The sequence below is a fragment of the Phascolarctos cinereus genome, unplaced genomic scaffold (assembly GCF_003287225.1).
Source record: "Phascolarctos cinereus isolate Bilbo 61053 unplaced genomic scaffold, phaCin_HiC Scaffold_2;HRSCAF=192, whole genome shotgun sequence".
NCBI classification, from domain to species: domain Eukaryota; kingdom Metazoa; phylum Chordata; class Mammalia; order Diprotodontia; family Phascolarctidae; genus Phascolarctos; species Phascolarctos cinereus.
In genome coordinates, this window is record NW_027555625.1 from 341,788,071 (window position 1) to 341,808,840 (window position 20,770).

The 20,770-nt window shown below is 37.6% G+C and overlaps 1 protein-coding gene across 1 annotated transcript; it reads left to right on the top strand.

The window, feature by feature from the left end:
* The first annotated feature begins 7,550 nt into the window (after positions 1–7,550).
* HNRNPA0 (heterogeneous nuclear ribonucleoprotein A0) lies at positions 7,551–10,463 on the top strand. Its single transcript, XM_020991251.2, is given in 2 exon segments — positions 7,551–8,172; positions 8,174–10,463. Coding segments are annotated over 2 exon segments (912 nt in total). The 5' UTR covers positions 7,551–7,857; the 3' UTR covers positions 8,771–10,463.
* Positions 10,464–20,770: the final 10,307 nt, after the last annotated feature.

A 20,770-nucleotide genomic window follows, 5' to 3' on the forward strand; every position in this document is an offset into this window, starting at 1 on the left:
GTATAATAATTTTTATTATATTGGCTCAACTTACCCATGAGCAATTAACATTTCATCTAATAGGTCTTTATTTATGCAAAAAGTGTTTTATATTTGGATTCATGTAGTCCCTGGGTCTGTCTTGGTACATATACTCCCAAATATCTCATATTTTGTGTAGTTATCCTGAATGGAATTTCTCTTTCTAGCTCTTCCTTATGGCTTTTTTTTAAATATACAGAAATGTTGACGATTTATATGGATTCATTTTATGTCTTTTAACTTTGCAAAAATTGTTTCAATTAATTTTTTTTTGTTAGCTCTTTAGGGTTCTTTAAGTAAAACATCATATCATCTAAAAAAACCAATAGTTTTATTTATTTTTGGATTATGATTTTAAAAATTTCTCTTTCTTGCCTTATTGATACAGCAATAATTCTAGCACTATGTTCAAAAATAATGGTGATGATAGGTGAATATGCTTTACCCTGATCTCATTGGAAAGGCCTCTAACTTTTCTCCTTTACATATAATGCTTGCTTTTGGTTTTAGTTAGATATTATTTACTGTATTAGGAAAAGTTCCATTTATTCCCATGCTGTCTACAGTTTTGTTTTTTGCTTTTTATCAGAATTAGGTCTTGGATATTGTTCAAAGCTTTTTCAGCATCTATTTTATGTAATCACATGTTTGTTTCTTCCTATCTATATTATTAACAATATATATTTTCCCCTTATTGAACCAACCCTGTATTCCTAGTATAAATCCAACTTGGTAAATGCATAGCACTCTTTCTAACATGTTGTCATAGTATATTTGCTGAGATTTTATTAAAAATGTTTGCCTCAGTGTCTTTTAAGGATATTAGTCTACAATTTTCTTTCTCTGTTCTGTGTTTTTCCCTGGTTTAGATATCAAGACCACATTTATATCATAGAAAGAGATTGGAAGGATGCCATCTTTTTCTATAATTGCAAACAGTTTATATAGTATTGGAATTAATTTTTTGGATATTTGATAGAATTCATTTGTAAATCCATCAGTTCCAGGAGTTTTTTCTTTGGGAGTTCATTTATGGCTTGTCCAATTGTGTTATTTATTGTTATTTTTATTTATAGTGATATTGTGTTATTTAAATTGTTGATATCTTCTTTTGTTAACCTAGAAATTTTATATTTTTATAATTATTCATTCATTTCCTCCAAGTTATCAGTTTTTTAGTATGTAATTGGGCAGAATAATTTGTGTAATCTCCCTTTATTTCTTTCTTCAATTGTGAATTCTTCCTCTCTCTTTTAAAAAAAATCAGATGAACTAATTATCTATTTTATTAGTTTCCCTCCAAAACAGCTCCTGTATTTATTGATCCATTGTTTTCAATTAATTTCTACTATGTTGCTTAATGGGGGGGTGATTTTTTGGTTGATCAAGTTTAACTGTGTGTGCCTATTTCATTGATTTGTTTATTCATTCTTTTGTTGAAGAAAGTGTTTAGAGATATAATTTTTTCCCTGAAAACTGCTTCAGCTGTATTCTATAAGTTTCAGTATGGTGTCTTATTAATGTACTTTTTCTTTGATGAAATTTTGTATTTTTCCATATCTTGTTCTTTGACCTATTAGTTCTTTAGAATTATGGTACTTATCCTTCAATTATTTTTATTTTATTCTTTCAAGGCTCTTTATTGAATATAATTTTTATTGTATTTTGATTTTTTAAAAATGATATATCTAATATTTATGCTTTTTTACATTTTTGGTGAGATCTTGCCTCAATAGTTGTTCAATTTTTGCAAAGTGTCATGTGTAGATGAGAGGTATGTAAATTCCCTTCTATTTCCATTTATTAATCTATTATCTCTAATTTTTCTAATGGTCTGTTTTGGTCCTTGACTTCTTTCTTATGTTTCTTTTGGTTAGATTTGTCTAGGTCTGAAGGTGGTACATTAAGTTCCTTCACTATTATAGCTTTATTATCTACTTTTCCCCTCCCATTTGATTAATCTTTTTTGTTAAATATATAGATTTTATATAGTTCCATGCATATATATTAAATACTGATGTTTATTAGTTACCCATGGTGACTTTAAGCATAAGTATATTTCCTGCTTATCTTTTTATCATCTATATTAACTATAGCCCTATCTTAAATCACAATTTCTACTCCTGTTTTTTTGAGCTCAACTAAAACACAATAAATTTGTTTTAGCCCTTCATTTTAATCTTTATATTAAAAATGTATTTCTTGTAAGCAATATATTGTTGGATTCTGTTTTCTAATCTTTTCTGCTATCCTCTTCTGTTTTATGGGTGAGTTCATCCCATTCATGTTCACAGTCATGATTGTTATTTGAGTAGTCCCCTCCATCCTGTCCTTTATACTTTTCTTCTCTTTTCTCCTACCCTCCACCCTGTTACAAATAAGAAGGTGGTTAAAAAAAAAAAAAGAAACTTGGATGTGTTGATCTATAAATTAAATTATCTGTTTCCTCTCTTTTATAGCTCTCTCCTGCCCCCCCCCTTATCTTGCCTTTGACCCCAGGATTTTACCCTTTCTTGTTTTCCTTTGAATCCATTCTTCATGCTTCCCCTTCAACATTCAAATTTTTCCTTACCTTCCTGCTCTTCCTCTTAAGGTCCCTTTTACTCTTCCTTCTCACCTCATATTTTCCTTTTGAGATTAATGTATTTCTATACTGAGACTTTTATTAGTGAGTCTATATTTAATTGTGTTCAAGCTTTATCTGGTTCATATGAAAGTAAGGTTCATGGGATGCACACTCCCCCACCTCTTCCTCTTTGATTATACACCCATCATTTTATGTATTTCTGTTAGGTGATATTGATTTCCCTCCTTTCCTCCTCTTTTCTTCCCCAATATAGTTCCTTGTCCCTCCATTTTTGTCTTCACCTGAGATTATTAAAACAGAACAGAACTTCCCACAAGCCCTCTGTCATATCTGCTTTTCTCTAAGACCCATACAGTATAGTGCAGAAAAGACATTTGTTTCTTATCTCCTGTTAGCTTGTAAACTGTCCTCACCTATTCTCTTCTAATTGAACAAATGTATGTACCTTTCTGTTTCTCTTGGCTTCTGCAATTCCATTTCAATTAGTTTTGCTTAGTTCTGGCCTTTTTATCAGGACTGCTTGGAAATTCTTTTTCATTAAAGATCCACTTTTCCCCCTGGTACTTAGTTTTTCAAGACAGGTTACTCTTAGTGGTAAGCCTTTATCTTATCCCTTCTAGAATATCATATTTTAAGCTTTCTTTTTCTTTATAGTGGTACCTGACACATCTTTTGTGATCTTTACAGTGGCTCCTTGGTACTTGAACTCTTTTTACCTGCTTACAGCATTTTTTTAAACCCCAAAACTTTGGATTTTGGCTGTACCATTCCTTGGAATTTCTATTTTGGGGTTTCAGGAAATCAGTTGAAATTCTTTCTACTTTCTCTTTGCATTCTGGTTCTAAGAGTTCTGAGTAATTTTCATTTATGCTTTTCTTGAAATGTGGCAACCAGGCTTGCTTTTTAAATCTACCTATATTTATATCTATCTATCTAGTTTATTTATTTGCTGGCTTATTTACTTATTTGTTCATTCATTTATTGGCTGATTGATTTATGGTCATGATTTTCAGGTAGTTTAATAATTCTTAAATTATCTTTCCTTGAGCTATTTTCTTCCTCAGTTGTTTCTGACGTTATATTTTGTTATACCACATATTACATTTTCTCCTTTTTTTTTTCAATCTTTTGATTTTCAATATTTGTTATTGTCCATTAAGTCACTGTTTTCTGTTTGGCCCATTCTAATTTTCAGGGCATTCAGTTCTTAGATAGGATTTTCTACCATCTGTTTGGAGGCATCTTTGCCATTCTTTCCTCTCTAGTTATTCCATTTTGTATCTCCTGTTTAATCTCTACCTGGTACTCTTGTAATCCATGAGCCAGAGCATTTTTTTTCTCTGAGTCTTTACTTGGATTTACTGTAGGTTCACTCTCTTTCTCAGGATTTACCTCCTGAGAGTCTCTCAGTCCAAATCATTTCTTTGTTGTTGGTTTTGGGTTTTTTTGGTTTTGTTTTTTGGTGAGGCAATTGGGGTTAAGTGACTTGCCCAGAGTCACACAGCTAGTAAGTGTTATGTGTCTGAGGCCGGATTTGAACTCAGGTCCTCCTGACTCCAAGGCTTCCCCTATCCACTGGGCCACCTAGCTGCCCAAGTCCAAGTTATTTCTTCATAATATTTAGTGTTTTCCTTGGTTTGCTCTTCTTAGTAACTTCAAGTTGCTGAAGGTCTGTGCTTGGGACAAGTTTAACTCCTGAATTTCTGAATGGCAAGGAAGGTCTCTGACTGTACCTGAGGGTGGTAGCCAACACAAAGCCCCTCCTCCTAGTGACCTTAGGGTACTCCAGTGTTAGATTCTGCCTGGACCTTCCTCTTGGCACAGGGTTCCAGAACCTCCTCCTTCATTAAGTTCTGCATGAGACTCATCTTCCTTGCTGCTGGATTAGGGGCTGTTCTCATTTTCTTTGGCTGAGCTTTGCTGAGGGGCTCCCTTTTGCCATAGGGCTTAAATGTTTCCTCCCTGTATTAAGCTCTGCCTGAGGATCTTCCCCACTGCCACAGAATCTTTGCCTTCTTCTGCCATTGGGCTTCAGGGCTGCTGAGCTCTGCTGGGAGCTCTTTTACAGGTGCCCCAGAGATGCCTTACATTATGTTTTCCACCTACCCTGGTTTGTCTGCTTCAGGATTTCTGTATGATTCATGTCGTCCATCAGTGTATGGAGGAATCCATATAGGTGATTCTCTTCACGATTTTTAAGTGGTTTATTTTAAAGTTTTACTAGGGTGTTTGTGGGGGAGCTGAGCTCCTCTAGGTGCTGGCATACTACCATCTTCCCCTTCCTTTCTATTTTAGTCATCTTACCTCCTAGACTATTTTAATAGTTTCTTAGCATCTTCCCCTAAGATAAGTCCACCTCCATTTCAATCTATCTAGCACTTGTGAGCATATTAATGTTGCTAAGAAATACCTTTATTATGCCACTCCCCTGCTTAAAAATCCTTGAGTGACTTTATGCTGCTGAATAAGTTCTGTACTCATTTGTGTAGCATTTAAGACTCTCAATAGTCTGACTTTTTCTTTCGCCATTTCTTATGTATACTCATAGGAAATGCAATGCAGACAGTTTTATCTTTCCACTGTCTCCCAAATATTTCAAGGAAAGAGTTCTGGATGTGGTGTTGGAGGCTCTGGGTTTGAATCTTAGCTCTACTGCTTACTAGCTGTTTAACCTTGAGCAAATCACTTATCCTCTCTGGGCCCCAGTTTTTTAATTTGTATAATAAGAGGGTTGAACAATATGATTTCTAAGTTCTCTTCTTTGATCTAAATCTATGAGCCTATCATCTTTTCAAAGTTTGATTTTTTTTATTCTATTTTACTTTCTTGGAAATCTCTCCCTTTAAGGCCCAGCTCAAGTACTAAGCCATTTATGAAGCCTTCCTAACACACGCCTTTAAATATAATAAATAGTTTAAATATTATTTGTGGAAAAAATTAGACCTGCTTTTTCCTCAGTTTTAATCTCATGACTGTGTGTTACACTTCTTTTACAGACTCCACAGGGCTTCAGATACAATAATGTTCAATAAATACTTGAGAGTAGGGATTGCTGTATTCTTTGTGCTTGTATTCCAAATGCCTAACAGAGTGGACTAGTAATAAATACTTGTTGATTTATTGATTGAATCTCTGGATAGCTGGAGAAATAGCTCTTTTATTCTGTTATGGTACATTGTCTTGTCTTTCATATTTGGTGATTTCTTAGGTTAAATTTGATAAGGAATGAAAAATTCTCAATCAGTCATATAATTTTGTTAGGCTGTCCAGATATATTCCCAAAGGAACCAAGTAAACCCTTTCTCTTTCTTGACAATATATAAACATTTTGCAAAGGTGTTAACTCAACTTGTTTTAGGTCTTTGCTTCTCTGTTGGTGAATTTGTTGCGTATAATTTTTTTTTTCAATAACATGTTGTATGATTCAATGCCTTGAAATAGCCAAGCCTTAGGAATGACAAATTCAGATTTTCCTTTCTGAGTGGGGGATAAGCCATAAGGTGATTTCTGATAACTCTCCAAAGAGATGGATTTTGGTCCCTGTGTGTCCAGAGCTAGTCTTGGTTTTGATCCTGCCAATTAGAAGCAATCATTCTTCTATCTGATCTCCTCACACTTCAGATTCTTATCATGTAACATATTCTAATTTTTATTAGAGTCATTCATCTGTATTTATCTCTATATTATCCCCTTTGCCTGAGCACAGGGTCTTGCACATAAGTATTATTTAGTCAACAAAAACTTTTATTTTACGTTTTACTTTTATCATTTACAAAGTGCTTTATGTACATAATCTCATTTGATTCTTACAACCCTATGAAGTAGGTGATACATTTTAAACCAAAGACAGACTCAAGGAGGGAAAGCACGACTTTCTCAAGGTCACTGGGCAAAGGGGTGGAAATGCCAGCATTCATTTCAGGGCTCTGGGTTTCCTCTACCGTGTCGCTTTGCTTTTTGCTGGAATGAGGGCCGGGATTCACAAAAAGGAGAGAACAAGGGAGAGTAGCTGAGGGGAGGCAAAGTTTCATGTAGAAACTGGCCTGATTTTAATTCGTTACTCTGCTTATTTCGTACATAGTTTTCTAATATTTTCCTTGAGTGGGCCTAGAATTCACCGGCAAGCCTGACTGTGAACTCAGCATGGTGAAGGGTACACAGTAGGCACTCAATAAAGCACTTCTTCAGTGAATGGAGGGAATGGACTTTAAGAGTGTGTGAGAGGGTCAGTTATTAACAGGGGCGCCCTGGCAAGGAAGAGAACGGCAGGGAGACGCCGTTCTCCCCCCCACCCCCAACAGTCAAGTTTTCAAAAAAGCCCGCCCGAGGTGCCACGCGCCGCAATCCGTTGGGAGCGGTATCGAGAGCGCGCACTCCAGCCCTTGGGAAGCGCGCCCACCCCGCAAGGCTTCACAACCAGAGAGGCGGAGTCCACCTCAGCAAAATGGGAGGGGGGGCGATGAGGGGCGGGGCGGGGGAAGAGGTAGAACGCGCGCGCCACGGTGCGCGCCCACTCCAAGGCCTTTGAAAAAAAAGCGGGGAGGAAATGTTGTAAAGAAGAAGGCCGGCGATTGGCCGAGATTCCACGTCCTTCAAGAGGGTGGTGCAAATGCGACCGGGACGCACAGGGGTGAACGGCTGTGGAGGTGGGAGATAGAGGGTCCCGGCAGCGCGCGGCGAGCGGTGATTGGCTCTCGGCTCGGCGCGTCGCAGCAACTGGGAGACCAGCGCGCGCCACAGGCTGAAGACTGGGGGCGGGGGTAAGAGGCCGGAAGAGAGCGCGAGAGCCAGGGCGGGTGTTGCGCTGTGGAGCGCGCGGAAGGTGGCGAGTAGCTGAGAGGCGCGCTGATTGGCTGACGGCTGGCGGGGCCGGTGAGCGTCGACAGTGACGCACGCTTCGGGGTGGGTGCGCGCGCGTCCAGCGGCCTCTTTGTGTGGTGCCCAGAAAGGGGAACGGAGGCGGCGGCTGAGGGAGCTAGCGGCAGCAGCGAAGGCCTTGGTTGGGTTTTTTTCTACCCCCCTCATCCTCGGCTCGCCCCCTGACCGGCTCCTTCTCCCCTCCCTCCCCCCCTTCCTTCCTCTTCCCTCCCCTTCCCCTCACGCGCCCCCTTCCCTTACCCCCTCCCCCGCGGGGGCCGGGCGGCGGTGACCGGGGGACCGGCGGCCGAGTGAGGCCTGAGCGAAGCGAGCGGTGAGCGGCGGAGCAGTCGAGCGCTCAGTTTGGCGAGGGGCAGGCCGAGGCTGCAGAGATGGAGAACTCGCAGTTGTGTAAGCTGTTTATCGGCGGCCTCAACGTGCAGACGAGTGAGTCGGGCCTGCGCGGCCACTTCGAGGCCTTCGGGACCCTGACGGACTGCGTGGTGGTGGTGAATCCCCAGACGAAGCGCTCCCGCTGTTTCGGCTTCGTGACCTACTCCAACGTGGAGGAAGCCGATGCCGCCATGGCTGCCTCGCCCCACGCTGTGGACGGCAACACGGTCGAGCTGAAGCGGGCCGTGTCCCGGGAGGACTCGGCCCGTCCCGGCGCCCACGCCAAGGTGAAGAAGCTGTTCGTGGGAGGCCTGAAAGGGGGACGTGGCCGAGGGCGACCTGGTGGAGCACTTCTCGCAGTTCGGCACGGTCGAGAAGGCGGAGATCATTGCCGACAAGCAGTCGGGCAAGAAGCGTGGTTTCGGCTTCGTTTACTTCCAGAGCCACGACGCCGCCGACAAGGCCGCGGTCGTTAAGTTCCACCCCATCCAGGGCCACCGCGTGGAGGTGAAAAAGGCCGTGCCCAAGGAGGATATCCACCCCGGCGGCGGGGGCGGCGGCGGCGGCTCCAGGCCCTCCCGGGGCGGCCGTGGCGGGCGAGGCCGCGGCGGCGGCCGAGACCAGAACGGGCTCTCCAAAGGCGGCGGCGGTTACAACAGCTACGGCGGCTACAGCGGCGGGGGCGGCGGCGGCGGCTACAATGCCTACGGCGGCGGCGGAGCGTCCTACGGCGGCAGCGACTACGGCAACGGCTTCGGCGGTTTCGGCAGCTACAGCCAGCACCAGTCCTCGTACGGGCCCATGAAGAGCGGCGGCGGCGGCGGGGGCAGCAGCTGGGGCGGCCGCAGCAACAGTGGACCTTACAGAGGTGGCTATGGCGGTGGGGGCGGCTACGGAGGCAGCTCCTTCTAGAAATAGAAGAAAAAAAAAGTTCCCGGGGGGGTGGGGGAATGCTGTAGGGGCAGCTCCTTTTTAAAAGCCCCACCCGAAGTTCAACTCCCAAAAGTCCTTTTCCCCTCTCACCATTCTCCCTTTTGCCCTTGGGGGGACAGCTCCTTCTGCAGCCTCCCTTTGGGGGCTTTGATCTACTCGCCTGCCACCTTCTCTCTGTCTCCCCTTCTTATGAAAATGGACTTGGCCCCACATACACATTTTTGTGTTACAGTCATTGATGGACTCTATTTTTTTATTATTACTTGGACCTTGGTCGTTTTTATACTAGCAAAATTGTCTTGTTTTGATTTGTGTTGTTTTGGTTTTTGTTTTGTTTTTTTTTTTTCTTTTTGGTTTTGTTTTGGTTTTTGTTTTTGGGAGGGGGGGTGTCTTGCTGATTCTGTAGCAAAACCTGGGAGGGGTCGGGCGGGGGGAGTTTACTTTGTTGTAAGGACTTGATACCTGGCTACTGCGCTTTTTCTATGAAACCTACTTGGATCCCATGACTGAAATTTGGAAGCATATGTACAAAAATCATTTTTACGTTTTATTTTTAATAAATCATTGTGTTTGACCGTAAATGTCTAACATTTTTTCCTAGGATCCATTCCGTACGGTTTAAGGGATTTTAGTTTTGAAATATTTTTTTCTTGTTAATTCTTAATTCTTGATGTGTACTTAGAGAAATTTTAAAAGGTCCTGGTGTTTTTATTTTCCTGTTGCCCTGCTAGTGGCTTTATTGGATTTTATTCCTTAAAGACAAAACTTTTGAAGTACTAATTGGTGGATGTGGCTTGTTTAAAAAAAAGAAAAAACTACACTTAAGTTACTGTTCATCCACCATCTTGTACTAAGTTGTTTGCTTGCCACCCTATGACATGGCTGGTCACTTTCTATGAATTTTTTGTCAACGTATGTACTGTGTAGTTCTGAAGAAATAGTTTGTGTTAAGCATGTGTTTTCATTCATATAAACTGTTAAAAATTTCAGATGACTTAGTTTCAGTCCTCTTATTGATTTGGTTTGACTGTAATGACTCGTTACAAGCAAGGGTTATTATCAGAAATAATAACCTAAATGCATTTTTGTATTTCCTGAGCAGGTTAAACTTTTTCCCCTTCCACTTACCTGAACTATTGTCCTCATTAAACCCCCTCCCCCATTAGTTCTTTGTAGCACCATCTACTGGCAGAATGGCAGTACCTCTGCAATACAATTTAATTAAAAATTGTTTGATTTAAGTAAATTGCACTAGACTTGTATGTTTTGACATCAGAAATACCTGTGTAGACTCAGAAGTTACATGTTTTACATATAACTTAAAAGGCTTCAACAGGAATATAATGAACATAGTTGTCCATGTCACTACAGCCCACACACTACATAAGAATTGAACATGTAAATTGCTATGCATAGCTTGGGCAATAGTCCTAAACAGCTATGAAAAATAGTGAGCCAGCTAAGTGTACCGGCAATTTAGGTGCAAGTTGTAAAGCAAAATATCTGTATTCTGCTTGATTAACAAATGTATATTTGTAGCCCTTTCATGCAATAGAATTCAAGTTGTTGTTTATAAAAAAAAAAAACTGATAATGGGGACATTTGCCTTCCTGGATAGAAATAGAGAATAGCAACGTTTATGGATATTGCAAATAAAGAATTCAATTCTTTACATGCTTGAGTGAGATTATGTATGATCACATGGTGGGTGGGTTATAGATTATTTATTCTAGAGTATTTGATTCCTGGCTTACTAGTATACAAATTAACTATTTGGCATTTTGAGAGCGTGTAGTCAAATACCTAAAATTAAAGGTATAAGAAGGGTCTTGAAAAGGAGGTAATTGGTTATTCAGTAAAAAACAAAAACAAATTATAAATAAACTAGCTCTTAAAACAGGTGTCTTGAGTTTTAAATTCTGGCAAAAACCTAAGTCCAGGAAAAATTGAGATTTTTAAATAGTATTGAAGAAATATACTTATTACCCTTATTTAACAGAGCCTGGTTGCAGAAATTTATAAAGCATCATAGTGTACCACAACAAATGAAATTGGTTTCAGATGCTGTATTTTGTGCAGAGAAGCATTAATCTTGTTTTGATCTCTGTTTTCATAATGTACGTTCTAATTATATTTTTTGCTTTCAGTGTTCAAAAAGTTTTAAGGGAAGTTTTCATGCAAAGCATACTTCACATTTATCAAGTTAAAGTTGTATTTCTAGGACAAATCTTGTACATCAAATGTACATTATGAAGGGGACTCACTCTTTTACAGTCAAGAATTAGGCAAAGTAGTTGATGTCCTGAACAATCAAGTTGTGGAGTCGGTTAAAAGAGAAAATTATTTTCTCAAGTCTAGTGTTTCGCTGGCTTGGTTTTTGGAGGAAGGGCCAGTTTCTAATGAAGTTCTGAATGCCCAGCCCCTTTTTTGGGAAGAGAAGAGGTGGTGAGTAGTGAGAGAGAGGAAGGAATCTTAAAAGCAAGTCAGATTTTCTTTTTGTCTGCTGTGTTATCTATGTACTTTCTGAATGTGGTAGTTTAAAGTAACTTGGCAAATATGTGGAATTGTTAGCTCTTTAAACAAAATGCCTAGTGTTAAGTCATTTCTGTGGTAGACAACAGTTTAAGATAACCTGTGATTTCTCCACCTTTCCCTCCACCATTCTTGTCTATTTAATTTCCATGTTGATGTTACACTCCTGTCTTTAAGAAATTAGGCCTTTTATTGTAGTGAAGGAAAATGAAGTACAGTAATTATTTTCAGCCTTTTTTGTGTCCTTTATTTGTAAAACATTGCAAAAGTGAATTTCCATGTGGGTTCCTTTTTTGATATACCTGATTTTTACATTTGCCTCCTTCCAGTGTATGGTAGATTTTTTTGCATCTGCTATATTACTTAAAAAGAAAGGGATAGAGCATTCAAAAGTTTTGTGTAGGGTCCTACGTAAGAGCAAAAAATGAAATTGAAATTTGACTTCTATCTACTTATTTTCAGTTTTCTAGCTAAAAGGGTAATCTTGTTCTCACATTGAAATGATTATGCTGAAATTATCCCCTTTCCTACCTTTTAGTTAATTGAAGCATTCACAATTATTGGTTACATCCATTTTCAGGATGTGATTTTAAGACAATCAAAAAACATGATCAGAAGAACCAATATGTGAAATAAGTATGTAGATGGGTGGATATTGCTGTGGTCAAAATATTGTCAGTTCAGTTAACCAGTAGGTGTATCCATTTCTAATGCGCAATATTAACCTTTTTTCACTGAGAATTGCTTTTGAGACTAATTTTTTTTAAACCACGCCTTACTGATTTGAAAGGGGTCATTTGGATATTGGACAGAATAGCACCTATGTAACATGACAACTGTCCTCTAAGACAAAGACAGTTCTTGCAGTGTTGAGTGTCTTGTCTTCTAGTTGAGTAATGTATAAAATTTATTTATCATTGTTGGGGAGGAGTGGGAACCCAAAAGTTGATGAAGAAGGAGTTAATAGGACAGTTTTTGCCTGTGAAAGTAAATTCTTGACTTTCTGAAATTGGCAGTAAGGATAAATTTTAACAACTTTGGCTGGCTCTGTAGAGAAACTCCTTAGTGTCATTGCAGATTGCTTGTTACAGATGTTTCCTAGTCTACTTTGAATTTAAAGCTGCATGTTGAAGTTTAATTCTTTTTAATAAGAAATTGGCACAAGTAAATTGTTAGTTTTCAGACCCTGAAATAAATGATTTTTATGCCTAGATTGTAGAATGTTAAAGCTGAAGGGGACCTTGAAGTCATTTATTATTACAGCCCCTTGGTTGTATGGATTAGGAGACAGATTTAGGTTAAGTATTTTGCCTAAGACCACACAGGTAAGAGAGCCAGGATTAGAATCCTAGTCTGATTCCTAGTCATCTGTACTAAAAAGAAATAACCAACAATGGCACCGTCTTTCAGGCTATTGCTGTCACTGTCACTGAAAGTGGGCGAATGTGAAAAAACATTATTTTTTTGGCTAATAGGTCTGAGTTTCACGAGGAAATGTTTCAAGGTTTCCAAAAGTGAATGAATGAAATGACCTGACTCTTTTGCTTACTTAGGCACTGTGGTTCAACAAGAGAGCAAAGCTGGATAGCTTGCTTAGTATTCCTGAAGAAATCTTGGAAGTTTTATTTTCTTGTAGATGCCTGCCAAAAGAGACAGTTTCTTATCAAGTGAAGCTTATAAAGCTATCAGTTCAGTGCAAGAGGTTTCATTACATAATAGTATCTAATAATACAAGACATGCTGCTGAAGGCACATTTTAAATTTTTAATTAATTTCTTTTGAATTATCAACAATCACTTCCAAAAGCTTTTGAGTTTTAAATTTTTCTCCTCCGTCCCCACCTCCTTCCCCAAGATGGCATGCAGTCTGATATAGGCTATTCATATATATTCCTATTAAACATTTTCACATTAGTGATGTAGGTAAGAATTAGAACCGATAGGAGGAATCACCAGAAAAAGGAAATAGAAGAAAAAAATAGCAAACAGTATGCTTCGATCTGCATTCAAACTCCATAGTTCTTTTGAAGGCGCTTTCCTAATCAGCCATGTATGTAGTAGTGAAAGTTCCCATTTTATAGATTTGGAAACACTTGGAGGTAAAATTACAAGGTCACACATATGCTAAATGAGAAGTTTAGAATTTAAGCTCTGGTTTCCTGACTCCAAAGCCAGCATGCTACTGTGCTTTGATGTTTGAAGATTAACACGTTTTCTATACAATTCATCTAATCCTCATAGTTCTGGGAAAGGTAAGTAGTAAAATTAGTGGTGTGCCCACAGATTCTAGGTGAATGGAATGATTTGAAATTTTTTTTTGAATTGTAATTTGCATAGCACTGTACTTGATACGAAACTTGCTATCTAGTTAATTTGAAAGCTCTGTCCTGGACCCCATCCAAAGAAATTAGTTATAGTAATCTCATCATTGAGTACCTTTTCTAAATGGGTTCTAATCAGTCTTCCCATTGTCTAAGCTTAAAGCTTAATGTATAATCAATTCTTTACTCTCCTGTAACCCCAATATCCAATCACTAGTCACATCCTTTATGTTATTTATTTTGCCGTTTGACATATACCTCTTTGCTTTCCATTCACACCAACTAATTCAAGCCTCAACTTTCTATAGTCTCTGAACTGTATACTTTTCTAATACAACTTATATACATCTTCAAAATTAGTCTTGGGTCCATAAGATTTAGAGTTGGAAGGGACCTGAGAAGTCATCTAGTTCAATCCCCTGATTTTGCAAATGTCCTGGAAATAGGTTCCCAGAGAACACAAGGGGCAGAGAGTTAAGAAGCAGAACCAGGCATTGAACTCGAGTACTCTCACTCCAAATCAGTGCTCTTACTTAAAGTATTGCTATGGTCATATCCCTTCCCTGCTTAGAAGTTTGCAGTGGTTGCCAACTAAGTCGAAGGTTACTCTTGTATTAAAGACGTTTTGTGACATAGGCCCAACCTACCTTTTCAGACTTACCTTTAACTATTCTTCCATATGGTTCCTTTTCCAATCTAAAAAAGGAAGGTAAGGAGATTGAATGCATATCATGAAATTCTCTGCTTGGAATTCCCTTTGTGTCTCCTGACCTTTCCCTCACCTCCATCCACCACATTTTTATGAATCAGAAGTCAAAGTCATCCTTGAAGTATCAGGTTAAATGTCATTTCCTTTAGTCTTCCCTTTTTCCTCTTTTCTCATTTTGGACCAATCACATAACCATTGCAATGTAAGGGAGCATGTACCATGTGTCTTACCTTTCCTATTAGATTTAAGCTTCTTGAAGACAGAAGTTTTGTTCACTTCTGATATCCCACACAACACACACAGTTCTAACATTTGACTACAAGCCCACTTTTGTTATTTTTATTTTGCCTGGTCATATATATATATATATATATATATATATATATATATATATATATATATATATATATATATAATGTATATGTTGTATTTTATTTTGCCTGGTCAGTTTCCTAAAGATAATCCTTTTATGTATATAATAGCTATATATAGTATATAGTATATATAGTATATAGTATATAATAGTTATATCACTTTCAAAACAATTGCATTTTTTTAAGGATTTTAGTGTTGTGAGGAAATGCTTTTAAGTTTTGGTGATCTTGATGTAAATTATCAGATAAAAACTAAATATAACGCCTCTAACAGATTACAGATTCAGAACCAGAAAGGGACTTGAGATATCATAAAATCCTGTCTTCTTCCCTTCCCCAACGTCTCTCTGTCTCACACACACACACACACACACACACACACACACACACACACACACACACACACACACTCTCTCTCTCTCTCTCTCTTTCTCTCTCTCTCTTTCTCTCACTCACTCACTCACTGTCTCTCTCTATTCTACAGAGGAGGAAACTGAGATGAGTAGTTAAGTGATTAAGCCCAAGGTCACACAAATAGAGCTTGGATTTGAACAGAAACACTCTAATTTAAGATCCAGTATTCTTTTCACAGAAGCACATTGCCTATCAAATACTGGATGCTAGTGTGCATTATTTCCCTGTACTTTGAAAGGCATATTCTTTGAACTCAGACAATATGAGACTAAGGCTTAGTAAGAGTTATTTAAACATTTTTGTTTATCCACAAAGTTTGTATCATTTCCCCTAAATAGGGGAGAATAGAATCATAGGGTCTTTAAAAAGTAGATTATTTTGCCCTTATCAAGCATTCTGTCTGTCTGTCTGTCTGTCTGTCTGTCTGTCTCTCTCTCTCTCTCTCTCTCTCTCTCTCTCTCTCTCTCTCTCTCTCTCTCTCTCTCTCTTGTCTCTCTCTCTATGTGTGTGTGTGTGTGTGTTCTGAGGGGAGAAAAATTAAGTGTAGAATTTGGATTTAAATTAACTTTAATTTGTCTTAAGGAGAGTGCATAGAAACATGTATGATCAAATAGGAGAGGACAGGAAGACCGTACTGAATTAGTGATCTAGAAAGGTTGGTATATAAACTAATTCAAGCTATCTGAAGGGCCACCAGGGGGTATTAATGCACTTCTGCAGAGCCTGTAAATTAAGATTTGAAACTAACAGAGAAGTGAGTGGCAACTTGGTTCTGGGATAGGCCTATCTAGCAATTGCCTTAGAGAAGTGAATCATCATCTTTGGTTGTGAAGCACCTAGAAACGGAAAACGTTAAATGTTTGTTGAGTTGACAGTTAAAATACATGCAAAAAAAGGTGTCAAAATAAAAGGAACAAAATAACCCCCTCCACCAAAATCATGGCTGTAGTGGAGACAAGAGGATAAAGCATGTGGGAAGAACTTGGAAAACTCTTGAATAAACATGATATTAGGCTTCAGGTGATAATAATTAGGTGATCACACAGGCTTCTAAATTGCACCATCCATCTCAATTATTGATCTTAATATTTTTTTCTTTATGGAACTCAAGGTTCTTCATAAGTATTAGTAGCTAAGTAAGTAAATCACGGGAGTCAGGTAGACCTGAGCCAAAAGTTGTGAATTTATTATAATTAAATTTAAGAGTCCTTAAATGATGAAAATGAAAAATAACAATTGTTATATTCTTTCACAAGGAATTTTAAGATTCATGTTTTAGGAAAATTATTTAATTTTGCCATGGTTAGTAATCTGTATAGCTTTACATTTTCTTCTTTGGGAGTAGAATAAATGAATTATCCTTTTGCACAACATCTTTAAATTTGCACAACGTCTCTTTAAATTTATTTTTCTTTCTTTTTGAGGGAGGTGGGAAAGCAATTGGGGATAAGTGACTTGCCCAGGGTCACACAGCTAGTAAATGTCTGAGGCCGGATTTTTATCTCAGGTCCTCCTGACTCTGGAGCTGGTGCTCTATCCACTGTGCCACCTAGTTGCCTAAACTTAATTTTCAAAATTATTTTTTTTTCCTTATTTAAGAAAAGGATGTGCAGGAATCCAGGTCATTTTGCTCTCTAAAAAGAAATTTTGGAATTACTGTAACTAGAAGGTGTCTGTTTTTATTTAAAAACAAAACAAAACAAAAAACTAGGATAGATATAAAGTGTTAATAAAGAACCATTACATAATTTAGGAAATGAGAATTGCTCTTTTAAAATTAACATGAATTTTTCAGCCAAAAAACTGGTCTGGGTTTTAGCACATTTTCAGTGTTCTTCTTTCGTTTAAATTTAGGCTGTTACTAAATATAAAAAATGTGGGTGTGTCTTGCTTAGGAAATATAATTTAGTGCCCTGCTCCAGAGTCACATAACTGGTTTGGAAAATTTAGACTATTTCCAGTCATGATGGTACCTACTCCTATGAGGTAAGGCAGACACCCGTGGACCAAGAATTTACATGCTGCCAGACCAGGCTATAAATTCTTTATCTTAAAATGGAGACATTTGAAAAGGCTACCTTTCAAGATGAATCCAAAGTTAGAAAGTTTTAAAAGATCGACTGAATGTGAACATCTTTTTCTGCCTACTTGCTCATTTAAAACTAGATTGGTACTTCTACATCTAAATGATACAAATCATCATTAACATAAAAGAAGTAACAAGACTATGCTTATGACCAATTAAGCAAACTGGTTTTTGGCCTTGTTAATTTTTGTCTTTCAGCTTTAAATTCCAGGTTCCTGAATTAGCCTCCTATGTCTTCTGATTTCAAAGCCTTGAATCCCACAAATCCAAATTAGATCATTTAGAATAATACGTTTCCTAGTATTATTGGGTAGATCTGTCCACCCACACTGTACCAAGCCTATAAATAGAAAGATGTAAAATTGGTATATCTCACAATTAATTCTGAGACACCTTGCTCATTATTTTGTTAGTGATTTGTTAATGTGAACACAAAGCTGTGCAATTCCTACCATGCCTTGATGCTCTTGTGTGTGAGTTAATTGCCTTGTTTTCAGGATAGGTATCAAATCCAGTAATGTGGGAGGGTAGGAAAGTGTACTGACCTATAACCCCAAACTATCTCCCCATACAATCATTTAAAATATAGATGAAAAGATATGACCATAAATTTCTATACAATTCACCAGTATAAAACACTAAAAATGTGAATATGATGTTAATAAACTAGAATAAATATGATAAATATTTTCCATATAAATAAATATTTCCAAATAGATATTTTCCATAATGGGGAAAAATGGGCAGAAAGAACTGAAAGACTCTAGGGAGAAAGGAGAATGTCTTCTGTTAGGCTTGATGTATGGAAAAACTTTTTAACCATCTTGTCTCAGGTGGCATGGGCTCCTCATCATTCACTTCATTCATTCATTAAAAAGCATTGCATACATTACTTGAATAGCAAGCTTTATATCTAAGTACTAGTGAATATGGGTTTAGATAAGACATAATATAATCTCTGCCTCATGGAGCATAGAGGCTGACGGGTTGTGTAAGGAAAGTGATATACCCTACTAGAAAATAAAACCAAGGCCTCAAAAAACTCCTTGGGGTCATAACTGAAAGATACAGAGAATGTAATTAATGAATAAGCATTAACTACACAGAAGCTGTTTTCCTACTACAGTGGCCTATATTCCTATTGCATTTCCTACTACATCTCTGAACAATAGCTGAAACACAAAGCATTTTATATATTCAGAACAATTCTGTGAGGTAGATAATAAAATCTCATTGATTAGCTTTTTGGGTATCATAGATTCAGAATTGGCAAATATTGAGTATAAACTGATCTACTTAAGTTTGTGTTATACATAGATAGCAAATTATAGCCATAGTATAGATTATTTTGCAGGGAGATTATTTAAAAACAATTTAAAGAGCAAACTTTTTTTTTCAGAAGCATCCATTTACTATTAAAAAATTATGCTTTTTTTGTATGCCACTGTTAATTCCTAGTGAATGCCCCATCAAAACAAAATAGAACCCTCCTTTGTAATAAAAAATATATATATATATATATAGTTAAGCAAAACTAACCCGTTGTACATGTTTGACAATGAATTTCTGTTGAAGGAAGGGAAACATGCTTCACCGCCAGCTCTCTAAAGTCAAGATTGGTCACTGTATGTATCAGAGTTTTCGTGTTTTTCAGTTGTTTTACACTATTATGGTCATTATGTAAATTGTTTTCTTAGTTCTTGCTTTGTTCTGCATTAATTCATATAGCTGCCCACTAGAAAATACAAATTTGGTTTTGTATTTGATTAAATCAAAGCATATTATAACATTGGTGATACCTTGAAGTTCTTTTGCAGGAAGTCTAATAGAAGAAGGATACTTGACATAGCTAAGCATTGTAGTTGATAGAGCTCTGAATTTGGAGTTGGAAAGACCCAAGTTTGAATCCAGCCTAGGACATTAGTTGGAAAACCCTGGGCAAGTCACTTAACCTCTCCCAGCTTCAGTTTCCTCATCTGTAAAATGGAGATAATAATAACAACTGCATCAGGGGATTGTTTTGAGGATCAAATGAGTTAACATACATGTAAAGCACTTTGCAAACTTTGAAACATGATTAAAAATATAGCTGTTATTATTATTAATTATTCCAGAGTTTCTCTGAATTCTTTATATTCTTATTTCTTATGGTGGAATAATATTCCATTACATTGATGTATCACAATTTGTTCAGCTATTTCCCAATTTATGACTATCCAATTTACTTGCTGTTCTTTGCTACCACAAAAATGTGCTACTATAAATTTTTGATATGTATGTCATTCATTCTCTGTATCTTTTACCTCCTTTGGTCATACTAGTATAGTTCCAAATTGTTTTCCAAACCCATTCATAGCTGCTCCAACCACAAGGCATTAAAGAGCCCAACTTCTTACAGTCCTTCCAACAGCTACTGTTTTTTGTGGATTATTTCTTAATCTTTGCCAAACTGACTGCCAAGAGGCAAAATCTTAGTTGTTTTAATTTATATTTCACTTACTATTAGTGATTTAGAAAATTATTTTATATGGTTGTTGAGAGTTAGCATTTTTTCTTTTGAAAACTCTCTGTTCATATCATTTCACACTTACCTACTGGGAATAAATTGTTAGCTATTTACTTTCTTTAAAAAATTTATTGATACATCTTTTTAATATAAGTGATTTCCTAAGCTATTTCTACTGCCTCCAATCTAGTGAACCTTTCCTTGTAATAAAGCGGAGAAGAACAGTGATGAAGAAACAGCTGATATGTTGATGTCTGACAATGACACATGCAACCTATTGTTCTTCACGTCTACAGTGAAAGGACAAAGTATATTTCCTCATCATTCCTCTGAGGCCAAATTTGGTCATTATAATTACACAGCAATCAGTTTTGTTTTATTGTGTTTTTTAAAATTTACATTGTTGAAGTCAAGTATATTATTTTCCTGGCTCTGTTTACTTCCTTCTAAATCCTTTCATGCAATATAACAGGCATTTATTAAGTGCCTACTATGTACTGGGTACTGAGGACCACAAAGAAAACAGTCCTTACCCTCAACAATATGTATGTATGCAAATAATAATATAAGGTAGTTTGGGGATAGAGGGCATTAACAGCCTGGGTGATCAGAAAATGCTTCACATACAAGATGGTGCTAAAGCTGATACTTAAAGGAAATAAGGGATTCTAAGAGACAGAAATGAAGAGGGAGCGATGGAGGAATGGAGGATGCCCAGTGCAAAGGCATGGAGAATGGTGAAGGAGTATTTAGGAAGGTAAGTAATAGGCTAGAAAGGTAGATTGGGGGTAGGCTAATGGCCTTAAAAGCCAAATATAAGGATTTATATTTACCCTAGAAACAACAAGGCACCACTGAAATGCATTTAATAGGAGAATGAGTTGGTTTACACATGCCCTGTGCTTAAAGAAAATCATTTTGGTAGCTGTTTAAAGAATAGATTCAAATCAGGAAAAACTTGAAGCATGCGATCAATTAGGAGGCTGTTGCAAGTATTTCCATGTTTCCCTAAATTCTTCATCATCATACTTGTTATTT